This window comes from Mesoplodon bidens (genome assembly GCF_964165515.1).
Source record: "Mesoplodon bidens genome assembly, chromosome: 3".
Classification (NCBI taxonomy): domain Eukaryota; kingdom Metazoa; phylum Chordata; class Mammalia; order Artiodactyla; family Ziphiidae; genus Mesoplodon; species Mesoplodon bidens.
In genome coordinates, this window is record NC_138178.1 from 58,276,130 (window position 1) to 58,294,953 (window position 18,824).

General features: G+C 51.3%; 1 protein-coding gene across 1 annotated transcript in view; it reads right to left on the reverse strand.

The window, feature by feature from the left end:
- Positions 1-932: 932 nt before the first annotated feature.
- Positions 933-18,824, reverse strand: part of ANP32A (acidic nuclear phosphoprotein 32 family member A) — a 38,510-nt gene continuing 20,618 nt past the window's right edge. The window contains exons 2-7 of the mRNA XM_081229548.1: positions 7,958-8,107; positions 7,600-7,722; positions 4,947-5,145; positions 3,542-3,639; positions 1,340-1,403; positions 933-1,136 (exon numbers count right to left, since the gene is read on the reverse strand). Coding sequence (XP_081085674.1) covers positions 1,075-1,136; positions 1,340-1,403; positions 3,542-3,639; positions 4,947-5,145; positions 7,600-7,722; positions 7,958-8,107 — 696 coding nt within the window. The 3' untranslated portion in view covers positions 933-1,074. The remainder of the gene's footprint in view (positions 1,137-1,339; positions 1,404-3,541; positions 3,640-4,946; positions 5,146-7,599; positions 7,723-7,957; positions 8,108-18,824) is intronic.

Here is an 18,824-nt window from a genome sequence, read left to right on the forward strand (position 1 = left end):
ACCGGTGCAGATGTTCTTTTATACAGATGAAACACGGGCTAAGGAATCACACGTCACTTCAAAAGCAATCCAGAAGAGGGACAGGAAAGCAAACCTGTACATTCGCTAGGAATTTGCAGTCATTTCAGATTTCCACTAGGTAAGAAAATACAATTTTGCGTTAGTTTTTCCGTGCTCGGGTGTATGAAAAAAAAACCCAGCCGACATGCAGCAGCGTCTCCTGTGCTTAGGTTTGTAAAAATGGTCTAAGCACAGAAGGACACGTAGAAGAATTCTCTTGTCATTTTGTAAAACAAAGCGTTCTAATATTTTACAGAACAAGATAGGACAGTTTTGTTTTTAATCTTTGAAAGAGGTTGAAGTTTGAGGGTTTGCTTCTTCTCTTTTAATTAGAATTACCAAATCCATTTTACTCCTAACTCAGAAGCCGCTGTTCTCAGCTCTCTGGCTCATCACAAGAGTGACATCAGAGTCTTCTTCGGACAGCGAAGCCCACCACCATCTGTGAAGAGGGAAAGGGGACGGGAGATGGGGAAGATCCCCCGACCAGTGCCAAAATACGCCTTTAGGTTGCTATTTACAAACCAGGGCGCTGGCTGCCTCTAGCAGGCCCAAGAGATGCGGAAATCACGGGAACCAGAACAAGAGGTAAGATGCGGCTGGTGCTCAGCCCCTCCTGGGCTTTGAGAAACCAAACTGAGGCCAGCCATGGCCTTCCAACCAACTCAAGAGACTCGGGAAATACCAGGAAATGTCAGAGATCTCCAAACCGTCCTCTTTGAGGGTAAGGAACAAACGCTCACTTGTGTGTACTCAGCTATCGCAAATTTATCGGGGACAAAACAGACACAAAGAAAAAGTAGGGGAAAAAAATAAAGAGTGGCAGTAAAAATAGTATTTTATTCCACCCCCTCCCCCCTCCCTCCCCCCACAACCCCCAGTACACTTTTCCCCTCTCGTTCCCACAGCAACGTTACAATCAGAAAAAAATAAGTTTCGGGGAGCGGGATTTAGGGGGGTACGGGTAAAAACAGTCAAATCACAATAGGAATTTTTCAAAATAGGTTATTCCACTTAGTCATCGTCTTCTCCCTCATCTTCAGGTTCTCGTTTTCGCTTCTGACCCCTTTCTTCTTCTGGAAGAGTAAGGAAAAGGCATTCAGATTAAACATGGATCTCGCCTCCTACTCAACCCCCCAGCTGGGAAAGCAGGGGACCATACGTCTAGGACGCTTTGCCAACCCTGGCAAACCGAGGCCAGGTCCTCAGGACCCAGGCCATCTACTGTCAACTGAGGGGGCCAGCCTGCTACCCACGGAGAGTAAAAACGCTGCCGTACCACCAAGCTCCTCTTCATCTTCCTCATCGTCTACTTCCCCATCGTTATAACCTTCCTCATCCTCCTAGGAGAGAAGATGGACACCGGACATTAGGAATGCCCCGACCGTGGGACACGTGGAGGATGCCACTTTCCCTGACACCGAGCTCAGAAAGGTAAGGGCCGCCCCCAGCCCCTCAGAGCTCCCACGGACCTGCTTCGCACCGGTGAACCTAAAGCAGAGGTTCTTTTGTATCGAGGACCCCCTTTAAGAATCTGTAGAAAGTTTTGAACCCCTTCCCTAGAAAATACCCACATTACACACAATATCTGCAAACAATGTCAGCAGAGGGGGGTGGATTCTATCCCCCGTTAAGAATTCCTGACCTGAAGTCCCTATAACTCAGGCAGCTCCGCAGTGTGCCCTCCTAGGGGAACAAGTTTCCCAGCCGACTCTCCATCGTGTGAAGTAGGCCGAGCTTTCATCTGTCCTCACTCTAGTTTTGGCTTCAAGAGAAGACCCCAGTCCAGACCCCAGTCTGTGGGTGAGTGCAGCCCCTTCACCGTCTTGCAAACTTGGGTCACTTGGAGGGAGGAAAAATACAATTCTCACCCCCTGCCCAGGACATCACTCCCAGCTCCGTGAGATTCAGCAAGGGGTGTGAATTCACCCTCAACACAGGACCACGCTTCATGCTGCTCCGGTAGATCCAGGCTAGTTGAATCTCTGCATGAACACTGTTCCTAAAGTACCAGGCAGCCCATTGTTTAATAAGAACTCGGCAATAGACTTCTTTTTGTCAAGGGAAATATCCTTTCATAATGTCACCAAGTAGTTCCTTAATCAGTCTGTTTGCTAAGACTGTGTGTGTGTGTGTGTGTGTGTGTGAGCTCTCCTTTACTGGAAGCTGGAAATTTGCAGATAGTCAATGAGATTACCAAAAACAACCACCACAACAAAAAACCAACCCCAAACCAAAAACAACCTCTACATGTTGGCGGCTCCTGACAGGAAGAGCAAGACGAAAAATCCATTAGCCAACATGACTTATTGCCCTGTCCTAGGGGGGCCTATTTTGCTAGGTCTCTATTTTTAAAATACACAATATTCTTCAGAGGTGAGCCTAGCAGCCTACACCTGGGGAGAAGAGACACCCAGCAGCACAACTTGACAGGAACCAAGCCTATCTCACCAGCTTTCTCACTAACCCCGACCTACCTCTCCCTGGCTTGTGAGGGGGTTGGCTGGGAGATCCTGCCTGAGCAGGTCTGTGTGGCAGACAGGTATCTGTGCCCTTGATGGAGAGAGACAGGGAACTGGGGGAGAAGGCAGGTACCTTGTCCATGCTGTCATCATTTTAAACCTCTCTCGGTCTAAGTTTTGCAATTGGCAAGAGCTGATTTAGAAATCTGAAAAGCCAGGGAAAATGACTCTGCTATAGAAAGACTCAGAACATCCAAACACAAAATGCAGCACACAGAGCCAGGACCTTGGAAAAGGGTGTGAAAGCCTAAAATAGTAAGTGGTCAAACACTCCCTTGTCCTTAAACATTTTACTTACAAATTATTTTATCCTCTTAAGCCAGTGAGTTGGTCCCTATTTACAACCCAGCTGTAAAATGACACCTATTGTACAGATGAGGAAATAGGCTCAGAAGGTCAAGGAACTTGTCCAGGGACACACAGCTAGCAAGTGGTAGAAGCTGGGATCCACCCCGTCACAGACACATCCCAGACCTTGTTTAAAAATGATGCCAGCCAGTGTGTTTGGATAATGGCACTATCCGCTGTGTACAGGGGACCCTTGTCACCCGCTGATGTGGAATGCAGCAGTGTCTTATCTTATTACCCACCAGTTCAAGGCAGTCTTTGAGTTTCCCTAGCACACTGTAAGTGCTCACTGAATATCTGAATTAACATACTAATGCAAAAAGGTAGAAAAAGGGGATGTGGATTCTACAAGAACTAATTTTCATGTGGAAACAAGTGCCAGGCTTGCCCCAGCAGATGAATCCCCTCCCTCTTTCTTTTCCAGGGCCAGCTGCAAGGCTTGCCTCTCCCAGACCAACCCCGTAACAGGCCCTGAAGTGGGTTCAATTCTCAGTCAGGGCTCCAGGCTGCCGAGGCGGATCACTGAGGCAGTTAGTGGGACTGACGCAGAGGCAGCAGAGCAAGTAAGGGGGGCTCCGAGAGACGGTTCCCTGCCCAGCCCAACCTCTCACCTCTTCCTCTCCACTCACATCCTCCTCTTCACCTTCCTCCTCCTCCTCCTCGTCCTCCTCATCTTCCACTACCTGAGCATCTTCATCGTACTCTTCCTCTGTGCAGTGGGAATGGGGACAAGAACAAACTGGTGGTGAGCTGGCCCTTCCCTCCCACAGCACAGGCCCAGGGCCTGGCACCAGAGGTGCGGTCCTGTGTGGGGCCCACGACTCTCCCACGCCCGTCCAGGTCCACAGCCTGGATGCTCTAATGTGACTGAACACATCCTAAAGTAACCCAAAAGGTAAGCATCCTAAAATGACCCCAAAGGTAAGCCCTCCTCTCAAGTATTACGAAAACAAAAAATCTCTCGTGGAGGCTGAGATGGGAGAGAAAATGCCGGATCAGAGAACCAAGTTACAGGCCTGGGACAGCTGAGAAGTCAATTCATTCACAAAGAGCATCTAGCCAAATGTGCTGCCCTAAAGGTGAGGAAACTGAGTCCCAGAGTGGGAGAAGTGAGTTGTTCAAGGTCACACCTGGAGTTAGCTGCAGATCTGGGCCTAGAAGCCTAGTATCAGGGCTCCAGTCCTGGGACCTTTCTGTCCCATCACAAGATGGAACAAACTAAGGGAAACAGGGTGTCTGAATCCCTTGTAAAATACTCCCACCTAACAAGGGAAAAGCACTCTTACATCTGAATTATTCAGGCAAGGTCTCAACCCTCAACTTTACTCTGGCCACAGAGACCTGCAGGGAAGCCGCACTGAGCTGGCAGTGTGGGAAGGAAATGCGAAGCTCTCCTTCCTTTTCCTTCTTTCCTTCCTGTGGTCCCTGACTGCTCACCGCACCACCAGGGAGCCCAACGTGCTGCCTGCAGCCTCCTCTGCTTTCTGGGCCCCTGGGGCTCCCGAGTCCTCACCCCCCAGGTCTCCTACCATGTGGTCCTGTGGGCGGCAGTCAGCTGGGGGCCCCACGACCTCTCCAGCCGTGACCTCATCTCCACTACTGGACCCTAGGTGGAGAGAGGGGACCCTCAGGCCACACCCCACCTTCCTCCAAATGCTCAATCCCTCCCTGGAAGAGTATCTGAGTCCAGCACCACACTACAGAGAGACACTGTAGGATCTCATTTTCAGGGGAACTTTGGAAAAGGGAAAAAAATTGGAGGAAGACTCAGATGGTTTTTAAGGAGTTACTATGCAGTTGGAGAACCTCAGGATGTTTCTCTGGGACTCAGGCCCTGTTATTTTAGGGGCGTCAATCAATGAGACAGACCAGGGACAACCGTAAACAGAGCAGACAGCCCACTCCCCTCCACAGCTCTAGAAAGAGGTCGATAGCCCTCGGGGGCCGGTGGGGGCCCCCTGACACCCAGCCCGTCCCCCATAAAGCCTGGCTTGGCCTCTCCCTGGCACCACCCACCATCCTCATCCTCCTCGTCATCCTCCAGGCCCTCCACGTAGCCCTCGGCGTCCGAGTCGGGGGCCTCCTTGTCGTCCCGATCGTAGCCATCGAGATACGTGAGCTGAGGAAGGAGCTTGAACACGTTTTCTCGGTAGTCGTTCAGGTTGGTCACCTCGCAATTGAAAAGGTCTAAGCTCTTGAGGTTTTCTAACTTTTTCTGCAAGCAAACGACAAAGTTGACAGTGAGTGGCATGGGAGGCGGGGTGGGGAGACAGATGGGGGTGATGTGAGACGGCGTGCAGAGCTCCAGGATCATAGGTGATGAGCACACTCTGGTTTGGTTCTGCTCGGCCATATCAGCTCTGGTTGGGGGGCCTCATGTTCATTCATGTGGAAGCTGGGAAGTTGGACTTGAGGATCTTCGAAGGCTCATCCGATGCCAACACTTTTATTCTGCAATTACAGCTCTTGCCGTAACAGTGACGCACCTGAAATTAACCTGGGGCTCTCTTGGTGCATGAGCCAGGAACTTCGCTGCCTGCCCCTGTGACTAAGGAGCCAGAGAGGAACTGAAAAGGCCACAGGAACTAACAAACGACCTCCTTCTATGAATAATAATAATAATAATGGCAATTAATATAGCACTTTATGGATTAACTCAATTTATCCTCATGACCCCGATAAGGCAGAAATAATTATTAGTTCATTTTACAGACAAGGAAGTAGAGGGCAGAGAATTGGGATTTGATCAGGCAGCCCAACTTCAGACCTGTGCTCTTACTCTATGCCTGTCAAAAAGGACAAGAGAAAAACCAATGAAGCATCCAGATTTTGTCCATAGTACTTAACACAATTTGCTTTATCAAAGCTTTATGTATCGATGGGTTCTAGGCCCAAATTATACCCACTTGGTGGCTGGAATCTGAGGCCCAGGAAGCAAAAGGGTCATACATCTAGCAAGAAACAGCTGCCTCCTGACTTCCTACTTCACACGTCTTTAAGGCGCAGGAACCCCGCCCCAGGCCAAGTCCCTGTTCCAGTGAGGCCAGGCATAACTGGTGATTAAAGCTACTGTCCCTCAGGGTCAATGTCAGGAATGAGGCTGCTCTCTTGAGATTTCGTGACTGAGACCCGGTCATTCTCAGCAGAGGGTCAAGGGCAGGGAAGGAGTCCGAGCTGTAGACTGGGTGGGTGAGGCTAGCATCCCCCAACCAAAGGCAGTTTCCCCACCCTCGGAAGTGACATTAATCACACTGAATATCAGGGAAGAAGCTACAAAAGGTCGTGTGTGTGTGTGTGTGTGTGTGTGTGTGTGTGTGTGTGTGTGTGTGTGTGTGTGTGTGTGTGTGTGTGTGTGTGTGTGTGTGTGTGTGTGTGTGTGTGTGTGTGTGTGTTTCTATAATGGTACCCAAATCACAACTAAAACACACATATACAGAACTTCAAAGATTTTTTCCTTTTGTAATGAAATTATGAAATCAAGGCTTCCAGGTAGATCAAAATAGCTTTGCTTTCCCCAAGGAAATTGGTGGAAGACCTGAAAGAAAGTTCTATGGGAAACATAGTCTAGTAGTACCCCATGCCACAGATGAGCAGGTAAAGTCTGAGTTGGGAGGAGAAATGCCAGCTTCCCGTTCTGCCACGCTGGCCCATCAACCTGCCCTTCAAGCATCCACGAACGGCAAGGAATGCGTTTTGGACAAGAACACAAACTGAGAGATGCCCCAACTGCCACTCTATATACCCAGAAAAGGGAAACGTGGCACACTTGGCCAAATATCCTCATGGCCTTTCCCTGATTCTAAGGTGCATGGCTTATGAAGTAATTCTTATGTATATATTTACAATAAGTGTTAATTTAATGCGGTAGTTATTTCTACATTTCAAAAAAGCTATCATGAATCAGTGATACATCTTACAGTTGACTTCCTTGAAGTCAAGGGAATACAGTCATTCAGATCTGGGTAATGTAGAAACTGTTATTCTAACCATGACCTGCCCCTTTCTGGCTAGTGAATCGTGAAGTTTGGGGTGTGCTCAGCTCTATGTGGACCAGCAGAGGAGGAAATGCGGCCCAGATCTCTGAGTCCCTGGTCACCATCACACCCAGGACTGGTGACCAGGGTCCCTCTTCTCTACGCCCCACAGAGGAAGGCCTGCATGGGGCTCCCATGCCACACAGCTCTCTGTCATCCCAGGGGGCCTGTGTCAGGACCAACCCACCTCCCACGGTTCAGAGGTGCTAGCCTCTGGCCAGTGACCCAAGGAGAAAGCAGGTGACCACCTCCAGGGTCAGCTTAATTCCCAGATGGCTCCTCTCTCCCCAGTGAAGGGCACAAGCCATGCTCTAAGCCTAAAGAAATGAGAGCTCAGGTTTCCAAAGCTGAGCAGAAACTGTAAGAGGAAAAGCACTAGACCAGAAATTGAGACCTGGGTCCTACAGCATCCTTCACCCTGATGCCCATTCTAACTGTGCGACCCTGGTCAAGCTCTTTAACTTCTCTAGGCCTCAGTTTCTCTACAGACGAAGCAGAAGTAGGAGCCCCGACTCTATCTCATGGCACGCAATTAGAGTAAAAACAAAAAAGCATGTTATACAAATGCAAAAGTAGTATTCCCTGATATCAATCCCTCCCACCCCAGTGGAGAGGGGAGGACCCCAGTGACTCACCAGTGGCTCTATTGTGCTGAGGTCTTTAATTTTGTTGCCACTTAAATTTAGATGCGTGAGGTTCGGACACTTTTCTGCCAATACTTCCAGGCCCCCTGAGATTCTGTTATCGCTTAGTTCAAGCTAAAGAGGCAGGGAGAGAAAAAGCAGAAACGGCTTTTAAAATGAAGGCTCTGGGCTCAGGCAGCCGGCTCCCTGCAGACAGGCCAGGAAGGGAGTTGGCTCAGGACCTGGCAGGCGTGCTGGGGCTCGCACCTGGCCTCCCCTTCAGTTACGTTCCCTCAATGTGGAACAATGACCCCTTCCTCCTCCCAGCCCGGCCTCCCAAGCACACACGCTCCTCCTCCGCTCTATTTACCTTCTTAAGTTTGTTTAACTTTGGTAAGTTTGCGACTGAGGTGAGGCCTACGTTGATTGTACTCAAGAACTCCAGTTCTTCAAATTCATCTGTGAGGCCTTCGATTTTGCCTTCATTTGACCGACAGTTGTCCAGGACAAGCTCTTTCACCTGGAAAGGGAAGGAGGGCGTGAACCAACTGGGCGAGGAATCGGGGCTGAGGCCGGGGTAGGGGGAGGGCAGGAGGCAGGCCAGGAAGCATCACAGCACCAGCACCCACCCTGATCTTTCTGCCTTTACCAGTGCTGGGGGGATCGAGGGGAGCGCTGCGGTGAACGGAGCTGCAGAACCAGGGGGCCCCTCCAGACAGGAGCCTTGGCTGGACTGGAGAAGACAAACGCAATAAGCCCCGCTGCTGTCGGCAAGGCTGGGGGCGGTGTCTCGTTCCAACCCTACCGCCACACCTCAGCCCCCAGCTCCCCACTGTACCAGCCATAACACTGTTGGCAACCTCTTGGCCTTGCCATTCCATCAGAGCCCCTCTCCCAGCGCCCACCACGGCCCTGCCTGACCGTCTTACTGAGGTCAGCTACCTACGACTTCGCCTCCTCAGCCCCCCACGGGCCTTTCACCTCCATGTGTCCGTGGACCGCTCCCAGGATGTCCCCGTCTGCTTGCACTCATACCTGCCCCTGCCACCACGGTCAGAGCCTGCCCATCCAGCCTGGCATTCACCACTTGGCCCCACTGTAAGGGTCACAGACCAGGGACCCCTCCAACTCTCCATCCTCTAGACCAGTGCTGTCCACCAGAACCAACAGAACTTCCTGTGACGATGGAAACCCATCTAAGAGAAGAGCCACTAGTCACATGTGGCCGCCGAGGTGAGACTGAGGAACTAAGTTTTAAATTTTATTTAGTTTTTTTTTTTTTTTTTTTTTTTGGCCACACCGCACAGCATGTGGGATCTTAGTTCCCCAACCAGGGGTCAAACCAGTGGAAGCGCAGAGTCTTAACCACTGGACTGCCAGGGAGTCCCAAACTTTATTTAGTTTTAATCCATATAAGTGTAAAGAGACACATGTTAATTACCATATGGCATATCATGGCTCTAGACTTTGCTCTTCAGGGTCCTGGGAGTAGATGTGGAAGGAGAGAATGGATACCCACAAACCTAGGATGGACCCATATAGAAATGCTGAGGTTGGCAAAGTCCAAAAGTTAGTCTTTGGAGGCACCTCTGTGGCCCTGCCTGCCCCCCAACTCCCTGGAGGTGGTTTCGCCCTATTAGAGTTCTTCGATTCCCCTCTCTTCTCTTCTTACCCCAAATTTGGGCCCTAAATCCTTATTTCAAATGAGATAGAAAGAACTGATAAAGAGCTACCGTCTCATTGTGTTGTTAAAAGGCACACCTGGCTGCAGGTTCCAGCACAGATGGTAGGGAGACAGGCTGAGGAAGAGTCCTCAGGTCTCAGGCCTGAAATGACCCAGGGGAGTCAGCAAGGGACACCAGGCTGCCTGGCCCTCCAGAGAGATGCCCAGAGTTATCCACTCCTGTCCTGAGCTGACAGGGGGCTGCTCCCTGGCCTTCCAGGGCTGGCAGGCACCTTAAAGGTGATCCCTCCTGGCTGCACCTGGTGCTTGACACAGCATCTCCAAGTGCCCCCTCCCTGAAGCCTCCAGGAAACATGTACTGACGTCACCTGGATATGATGCCTCCCTGGGACTTCCACCCACAGGTTCGGATTTCTCACCCATGGGTCACTTGGTACAGGCCCGTCCTTCTCCATAGCAGCCCTGCATTGTCATTCCCTGCTGAGAGGCAGGGAGCAGGCTTTTCTCCTCCTAGATAAGCAGACAGGCCTATTCTAAGCAGTCCCTGTCCAGGGCTGCTCCCTGCCTCTCAGCAGGCCCATTTGCCCAGCTTCTTCCTGCATGGCCCAGGATGACTGTCTGTCTCAGTGGTCCTCCTACTCGGGCATCTCTGGGCCAACATGGGGGAACAGAATCCACAGAAGGCTGCTGTGCCCCTCCTCAGTCCACCCTTGCCCGTGGTCAGACCAGGAGAGCTCGGGGCATGTCTGGGCCACAGCACCCTATAGTTGCCCTGCCTTCTTCTTCCCTGGTGGAGAGAGAGAGCCTGCTCAGTCAAGGAGAGCAGCAATTTGCCAGGAGGGGCAAAGCCAGGCAAGGCAGCTCTCAACCAGAGCTAGCAAGCTCTCGGCTCAGGCACCAGCGCCAGGGCCCACCTTTCCCTTGGATCTGGGATGGGGGAAGTTAAGTTCTTTCCCACTCTCTCAGTCCCCAGGGGAGGGGATGTCCAGGTCAAGCCACCTTTCTCAAGGTCACTGCAAGTGTGCCTGGGAATAAATCCCATGAGGCCTTCTGCCCTAGGGCAGGAAGTCAGTGTAGAGCCAGGAAACCAGGCCTGAGGGGAGCAGTGGAGGGAGATCAACTTTCCTGTGGGAGGGAGAGTCACCTCCCCTTCGTTTGCAGTTACTGCTGGGGTCACACAGCCACTGGAGTGGCTCCTCTAGTCACTCCTTTCCTTGGAAGGCCCTGGGAATTCTTTAAGCTCCACCAAAGAAAGACAAATATGAGAAGGGTTTCCAGTCCACCCCAAAGATTTCAGACATGTGGTTTTTCTAGATGGGTCAAGGGCTTCTCCTCTTACGGCCATCAGCCAAGGAGGAGGCCTCAGTAACACGGGGAGGCGGTGCTGTGGAGTCAAGAGAATTCCTCCTGGAAGTCGGCCTCTGTCCTGGAGAGGCACAATGCTGCCTGGGAGTTCTACAGACAGACCCAAATTTCCAGCCCCAGCTCCCAGCACCAAACCAGTGGCCATTCCTCTCGGGGACAATATGCAAGCCACCACTACTAATGCTTTTATTAACAACAATCATGGGCTCTTTCCAGAGCCCTTAGCAGGCACACTCTTCACAGGCACTGTCTCATTTAATCCTCACAATCGCTCCACGGGGTGTTCCTGGGGTATTCTCCCATTTTACAACCACATCTGAACCACAGATCCTAAAGCCCCAGGAATGGGCATAGGAGGGTATCTAATGGACCCCAATGGTCAGTGTTGCCGCAAGATAAGGGGGGTTTCCCTGCTATTCCCAAGTGCAGGGCGCAGGCTCTTGCAGACCCCCAACTGATCCTACAAGCTACCCTGACGGCACCTACACCCCCTTCGGCCCCTCTTCTAACTGTTCCACTGGCCGGGTCGGGGCCACTCCCAGCGGTCCCACCCTGGTTACACTTCCTCGGTAACCAAAGCACAAAACTTAACCCAGCCCCCGTTCCAATGACACTGCAGTCAGTGGGGGAGGATCTGGAGAGGGGCCCAGGGGCTTGAGACCCTGCTCTTCCCCAGGGAGAAAGAGGCTGCTTCCCATCACTCGGGAGGGAAAGCCTGTGGTGTCTGGAAGGCCAGGTGGCTGCTCCAGGTCTGTGGGGCCTCCGGGATCCCCATGGTTTCTGCATTTCCTTCCTGGCGGGGTTTCAGCACAGTTTGGGGAGAGATCAAAGGGGAGGAGTGGGCTGAGGCTTACACCAGAGAGGCCAAACCACATCGGGGGAAACCCACTGCCTCTCTGTGGGGTGATGAGTCACATCGGGGATGGCAAGTAAGCAGCCCGTGAAGTGTTTGTAATGCACCAAACAGGAAAAAACAAAAACTGCAGCCCAAGAGCTGACCTGTGGAAGGTATTCCGTCCACCCGCTGTTCCGCCTGCTTCCACACAGGGCCACACTTTCTTACAGCTCCAGGGCAGGCTAACGTGTTTCAAAACGTCAAACCCACCCCAATCTTCCTTAAACTGACTTTGAAATCCTGCTGCAGTTCCAGCCCGCTTCCTCCCATCTCTGCTCGCTGCTGCTGCAAACCCTTCCATGTGAAGAGAACATCCCTTTTACATCCAGGGTGTATTCTGCTTAAAAAAGAAAAAAAAAAAGTGAGGCCCATTCTCCCCGCCAAACCATGGGTGTGAGCTAAGTGCAAAGTTAAAATTAAACTGAAAATTTGTACTTTGGGTTTAGACTCTCTCCCAACTCCACTGGCCGTTTAAAAATATCCGAATGCGGTTACTCTCTCTAGAACCCAAAACTGGAATTACTCTGCTTGTATCGGGAACCTTTCAATCACCCCAAAAACCCTCCACAGGATCCTCTGCTTCATTCCTCCAGCGTTAACACCCAGGAGGTGTCTGCATATTCATACTCAGCGTCCCCCCCGCCGGAGATATTAGTGGGGAGGCACTGAAGGTTCCCAAGAAATCAGACTGCGCGGCTCCGGCATTTCCTGAAAAACTTGTCCCCAAAGCAAGGACGCAGCAGTCATTTCTCACCAAGGGGAGCTGAACTGTCCGTGATAAACACGAACACATTATTACTCTAAGGAACAACCCGTTGCTTATTTCAAAACTGTGAAATCTTGTCTTTAGAGATGTCTCACATTTGACCATTCCTCTCTACTGCCGGCACTGCAGTCCTGGTCATGGTCATCTAAGTCACTCTAAGTCTGCTCCTGCTTCCAAATGGGGTCCATGTAACAGTGGGAATGCTGGGCTACTGGGAATAGGCCCCCATCCAGAGGCCAAGGCCTGGCTGGCTGAATGACTCTGACTCGATCCCTGAGGTCTCAGGCTCTGCCTCGAAGAAAGGGGAGGATGATATCTGTTTAACCTATAAAGTGCAAACTCTGGCCTAGAAAACATTCCTGGCTTCCCGCCGCCTCTGGGAAAAAATTCAAGGCCCTAAACTGACCCAAGGAGGCCCTCCACTCTCGACCTCTCCCCACTTCCTCCAATCTCATCGTCCCCACCCACCTCTCACACTCACCTACAGATCTAGTTAAGCCCGCCTCCCCAGGAAGCCTTCTGCACCCAGCTCTGAGCATCCCGAGGCACCGAGGGCAGCTGCCGCATGAATCATTTAATCGTGTATTAAGCATCCGATCCTCCTAGAGGTCAGGAACTGTCCTTCTCCGTAATCAGCCTAGCAGGGAGCGGACACCAGAGCAACTGCTTAACAAATGCTCCTGTTTATCATGCCAGCCACAGCACTAGGTGCTGGGGCATACAGAGGGAGACAAAGCATCGTGACACAGTGCAACCAGTCTGATACACATTGAACAAGCCCTCCCTTATTATAAACAATAACAACAACGTGTTCTCGTGTGTTTTGTGCCCCCCCAGGTACGCATAAGCCCCAAGAGGAGGTAGGTCAATGGTGCACCCTCCTCTTGACCGGACCCAGTGGTCTGCACTCAGGTCTCTTGCCCATAAGAAACCCCTCTCTCCACCCAGCAAGCTCCTGTGACGCTGTCCATCTGAGCAGCCAAGGGGACACGGAGGTGACAGAGAGCCACAGCTGGGGTCCCTGCCAGCAAGAGGTGTGGTGGCGGGCTAGGAGGAGACAGACCCCTGGTAATCAACTATAGTCCACTGTGCCACGTAGCAGGCCCGAGGCTGGGAACAGGGTGCATGCTTCACATGCCTCCACTCCGAGAGGACAGGCACACTAAGGACAGGCAGGAGGGACCCAGAAAGTCCAAGAAAGGGGATGCACTATAGCAAAGCCAGGGCTGGCCAGAAAATTTGCAGGGCCCCGTGTAAAATGAAAATGGGAGACCCCTTGCTCAAAAATTGTTAAGAATTCCCAGACAGTGACAGGAGCGCATTAAACCCAAGAGCAGGGAGGGACCTTCTAAGCATGGAGCCTGTGTGACCACACAGGTCACATGCCCATGAGGTTGGCCCTGATTTAAATGGACAGCTTGGGCCTAAAGCAGAGCCCTCTGAAGGCCAGAACCAGAGAGAAGGAAGCTCGAGAGGGCACTGCTCTTTATTTTTTCAGCACTTCCTGAGGCAATGTGGAGAGGTGGACAGAAGGCAGGCTCTGGAGTCGGACGCACCTGGCTCAAGTTCAAATTCCCCATTGCAAGCTCATCATCTCACCTCTCCTGAGCTTGTTTCCTCCAATGACAATAGTGCCCACCACTTAGGGTTGGATTAGATGAAATAATGCACTTAGAGCATCCCCAGCTTGGAAAAAGCCACCTGCCTATTCCTCAGTCCACGGCCTGTGGATTGAGTCAAGGCACAAGAATGGGAATCAAGGCAGGCCCGCAGCTCTGAGTCACCCCTGCTGCCCGCAAGGCTTCTTCATGGAACAGAAGCCTCTCCACGTTCTGGAGAGCTAAGATGGTGTGCCCAGAAGACATCCGCTGCTGGATTTTATACCTACACCTTGTTTTGTTTAGTTTTTCCCACTAAACTCGAAGCCTGATCTTTTCTTTCACCAAACAAGAATGTAATAAATATTTGTAGCTTTGGTTTCAACCTTGTCAGTCCCTGACCAATTTAGTTTTCAGGTCCCAGCCTTCCAACAGAAGACTTAAATCAGATTGACCCCGTGTTTTTTTGGTGCTCATGGATTTTAAATAGGTCAGCTTTTAAATGGGCCATCCCCTGTTGCAGATCCCATTTCTAGCTCGAAGACCAACTGTTTGAGACACCGAGGCTGAGGGGAAATGGGCTTCTTCTCAGAGGTGCTCGATAGGAGTGATAGACACTTGTGGTCTGTCCCTAAAAATCTCTACTTCTGCTTAACAGTCAGTGTGGCAAAAGCTGCAAAAATCAGTCGGGTTCCACGGGGGAAAAGTCAGGCTCTGGGGGAAAAGTTGGACATTTCGAAAGCTTAGAAAGGCCTTCAGGATCATCTAGGTCAGTGGCTTTCTGACCACAACCCACAGTAAAAAATACATTAATACCTTGGCTCAGCACACATATGTTTTTGTGTGTGTATAGGCATACACACTGAAACAAAACTTACCCTGTTACAATTACTCTTTTTCCATTACATTAAAAAATAATTAAAAAAAAATGTGACCCACAGTTTGCAAAATGCTGGTCTAGTTTAACTCTCTTTTTCTAGAGGAAGAAGCAAGGTCCAGAGTTGGCCACGAGCCCAGGAACCCCAAGCTGGGTGATTCTCCTGCCACACCACACCACACCACACCGCTGTTCTCATCGGAAATCACAGTCCCCAGTGGAAGACCGGGGAATCAACCACGTAGCTTTCGTGTTTCTGCTAATAGGAGGCTGTTCTGCAGCCTCGGTGGTAGCTAAGACTCAGGTCTCCATACCTCTTAAAAATCTTTTAAAATCTTAACTAAGGGGCAGGGTCCCCCCTTACTTTAAAACAAACAAACAAAAACAAACAAAAAATCTCTCTAAGAAAAAAGCATCTGGGTCTCTGGATTTTGTTTGTTTCCTACAATAGAGCTCTGAAGGCACGGGTGGGAGCACATGGCGCGGGAAGTCGGTGACGCCATCCTTATTATTTTAGGGAACGATGGAAGGCAGGCCGAGGCTCGCTGCGGCGGTAATTAAGCTGTCGGCAGGGCCTGGGTAATAGGCTAAGCGCCGGCTGGGGGAGGGCCCACATTAACATAAACCCTGTGACTGGCTCCCTCTCGGCCTGGAACCGGCTTCCTACCTCCTGCCCCAAGCATGGGGAGGACTTGGTTTCTGCCTCGCCAAAGACAGAGGAGCTGGTGCCACTGCAGATGTTTCTCCGGCCAGAAGAACAGACTCAGGGCAGTAACCCCAGGACTGGCACAATTGGTATAGGAGCTGGGCTTTGGGCTTATCAGATGGACCTGTTTAGCTAGTGAAGCCTGGTAGAGCTGGAAAGCAAATGTTATGCCTTTGCTTTCCTCCCCTTGAACCTCACTCCTCTCTTCCAGCCAGTGTAGATTCTACTCCACGTCAAGGACTTGTCAGTTCCATCTCCTGCAGGAAGCCTTCCCTGATTGCTCAGCCCTGCCCTAGCCCTGCCTGACTTAACAGCAGGTGAACAATTCCCAGAGCCGGAGAAAATAGGCCCGGAAGGCTGTCTGCGGGAAAGGAAGTGGGGAGGAGCCAAGCTGGGTCTGAGAGAGAGAGAGAGAGAGAGAGAGAGAGAGAGAGAGAGAGAGAGAGAGAGAGAGAGTGTGTGTGTGTGTGTGTGTGTGTGTGTGTGTGTGTTTTGGAACTGGTGAATGACATGATCAAGCGAAAATCTAGCAGGCTGCATCTTCTAACTGGCTGTCCCTTGCTACCTTCAGCAGGTACTGGAAGGTGTGAGAAGCAGGAGTTGGAAGCAGAGCCCAGTGAAGGCGCAGTCCCAGCAGGCAGTGTTTGAATGGTGACCAGGGGAAGGAAGAGGGACAAGAAGCACGGAGGTTTGGTGCAAAGGATGCTCGTCAGGCAGTCTGATGACCTGGACTCTGGGCCCACTTTGCCACTAACTTGCGATGTGCCCCGGGGGGAGTCACATCCACACTCTCTGGGCTTCTACAGTCCCCGAATCCGCACACTGGACAGACAGACACGAGATCCCTTCTAGTTTCAAAATTCTGTGGGTCCACCCACTTTTAGTCCTGCCCCACATCCAAACTCAATCATTGTTCCCCAAAAGGAGGTGGGAGATTTTATGGGCCAGAGGAGCCCAGGATTCATCGCATTGAGGGACGCCAAAAAGGAAATCTGGGCCGCCGGGCAATTATCCCGGATAATTACTGAAATGCGAAAGTCAATCATGTAGTCTCTTAAAACACACCGGGATCATAAAAACAGCCTCCAGGGCTCAAGGTTTTGGGTTCCAAATGTTGGAGTCTGGCATCTGATGCCTGCCACCTTACAGGACAGCTTGGAGCAGGTATCTCAACACATGTGGTCCTACTGCCTGCTGTGCAATCCTGTGGTTCATAAAAAACCACACCATCCATGATGATCCAAGAGCCACAGCACTGGCCCCATGCAACAGAAGAGCCCTGAGGAGAGTGAAGAGGAAGGCCCAGAGAGCAGAGGGGGTACATCCTGGGCAACCTTCCCAAAATGCTGTTTTGATCATGCCATGTCATGGCCCATCACTCCTTGTCCAAAAGCCTCTAATGGCCAAGGGAGTCAAGTGCCAAATCCAGGGGAGAATTCCCAGCCCCCCGACCATCAATGTCCCCTAAAACCCTGTGCCTCTTTTCAAGTTTGTCCCTGCCTCACCCCTCTGCCAGCCTCCCTGATTGGCAGCAAACACAGTGACACCACCTGGCATTTCTTCCCCACGTTACAGTTTACAAAGTGCTTCCCCAGGCATCACCTCATTGAATCCACAGACAACTGGATCCCACCCCCTGGAAACTGTCCCTGTCCACCTACCAGGGCCCTCAGAGAACCATGGCTCAGTCACAGGATGCCTGGCAGTCTTTCATCCTGTGGTCTCCCCTCCAAACACAGCCTTGCTATGGTCTGAGGTCTTGGTGTCCCCTGCTGGTGCCCTGCCCAGAGGGGCTGGCTAAGTGGTCAAACTGGACCAGGTCACTCAAGAGGAAAGGATGGAGCAGGGGAGGGCAATGGCTCTGACCCCTTAATCACTTTTGGAAGCAAAGCACTCCACTAATTCCACTCTCGGGCAAATCAACAAAACGATACAAAAATGGCTCCCTGTCCCAGCTGCCCTGATATGGCTGATTTGGGTTCCTGAAATCAATTTCAGGGATTTGAGCCCAGCTGGGCTGGGACCACTTGTGGAAATCCCACCAGAGTCCTCGAGTCAGCAGGGTCTGAAAATAGGACACAGCCCAGGGTCTCTGCCGTGGGTCTGGTGTGGGTGGTGACAGCTACCCACTCGCCAGGGACCAAGTGGAAGAATGGTCTGCAAAACAGAAGTTAATTCATTTCCTCAGCTTCACCACACAGAGATCCATAGGCCAGCAGTTCACAGCCCCTACCCAGCCCAGGCGAACAGCACAGCCCATCTAAGACACCATGCCTTCAGACTCGGGCTGAGACACTTCCCACAGCCCTCGTATGGGCCCCTGCCAAATTTCCAGTTGGCTTTAGAAAAGTGCTTCAGAGAACTAAAGGATCCCTCATCGCACCTCTAGGGAACCACTGGATCCAGTCCAGCTCCTCAGGCAACTAACAAAGCCAGGTGGAAACCAACACTGTGACTCATCCAAGGTCACACAGTTAGCCCTTTATGGAACCAAACCTTGGGCCATTTCTTAAGCCTCTTAACTTAGGGCCCACACCCCAAAGACACAGGCCTCTCCATGGTGAACTCCTTGAAGCAAGAGGAAACGGAGTAGGAGAAAGAAAACAGCTGTAAGGAAAAGAGCCCCAGGCCTGAACCCAGCCCTCCTCCCCGCAGGGCAGAAGAGGCCAGGGAGGGCTAAGTGGCCTCAGAGAAGAAACCCTCGACCTTGGCCTCCTTCCCTGCCACCTCTACCAAAATGACAGCCACACTGGCAATGACAGAAGCCGAGCAAACACCATGGCACTGAAGCCCTCGTGTCCAACCACCAATCGGAAACTGCTGATTTGGGCAGAAAAGGGAACCAATCATGCAAAAGAACCTAAAGCTGGGGACTGAAAGTTTTTTCTATCCAAGACCACAAAACAAATTAGCCAAAGGTCACACATAAGAAGGAATTTAATCTCTTGCTCCCTTAGAGAAATGTGACATGTGCAGCTTGCCTTAGTCTGGAAATTAAGTGCTTATGGTAAAAGTATTGGTGATGGAAGTGCAGGAAATGCTAAGGAGTAATGTTAGTTCCATATGCTACTAGCTAGAAGGGGGAAAACAGGAGGCAATGGAATGAGAGCAAGGAAGAAAGGGGAGGCGAGGGGCTGCTGGAAGGAGGGGAGAGGGATGGGACATGGAGGGCGGGGGGGGGACAGATGGACACTGGGAAAAGGACACAGGCAGTCAAAAAGAGGGCAGAAAGGAGAAAGTTAAAGGCTCTGTGGGTTTTTCATTACTTCCATAGTTCCACCCTCTTCACCTAGATCTTGGTGATAGAATTTTACCTATATTTACTGTTTTTTAAAATATAGTACAC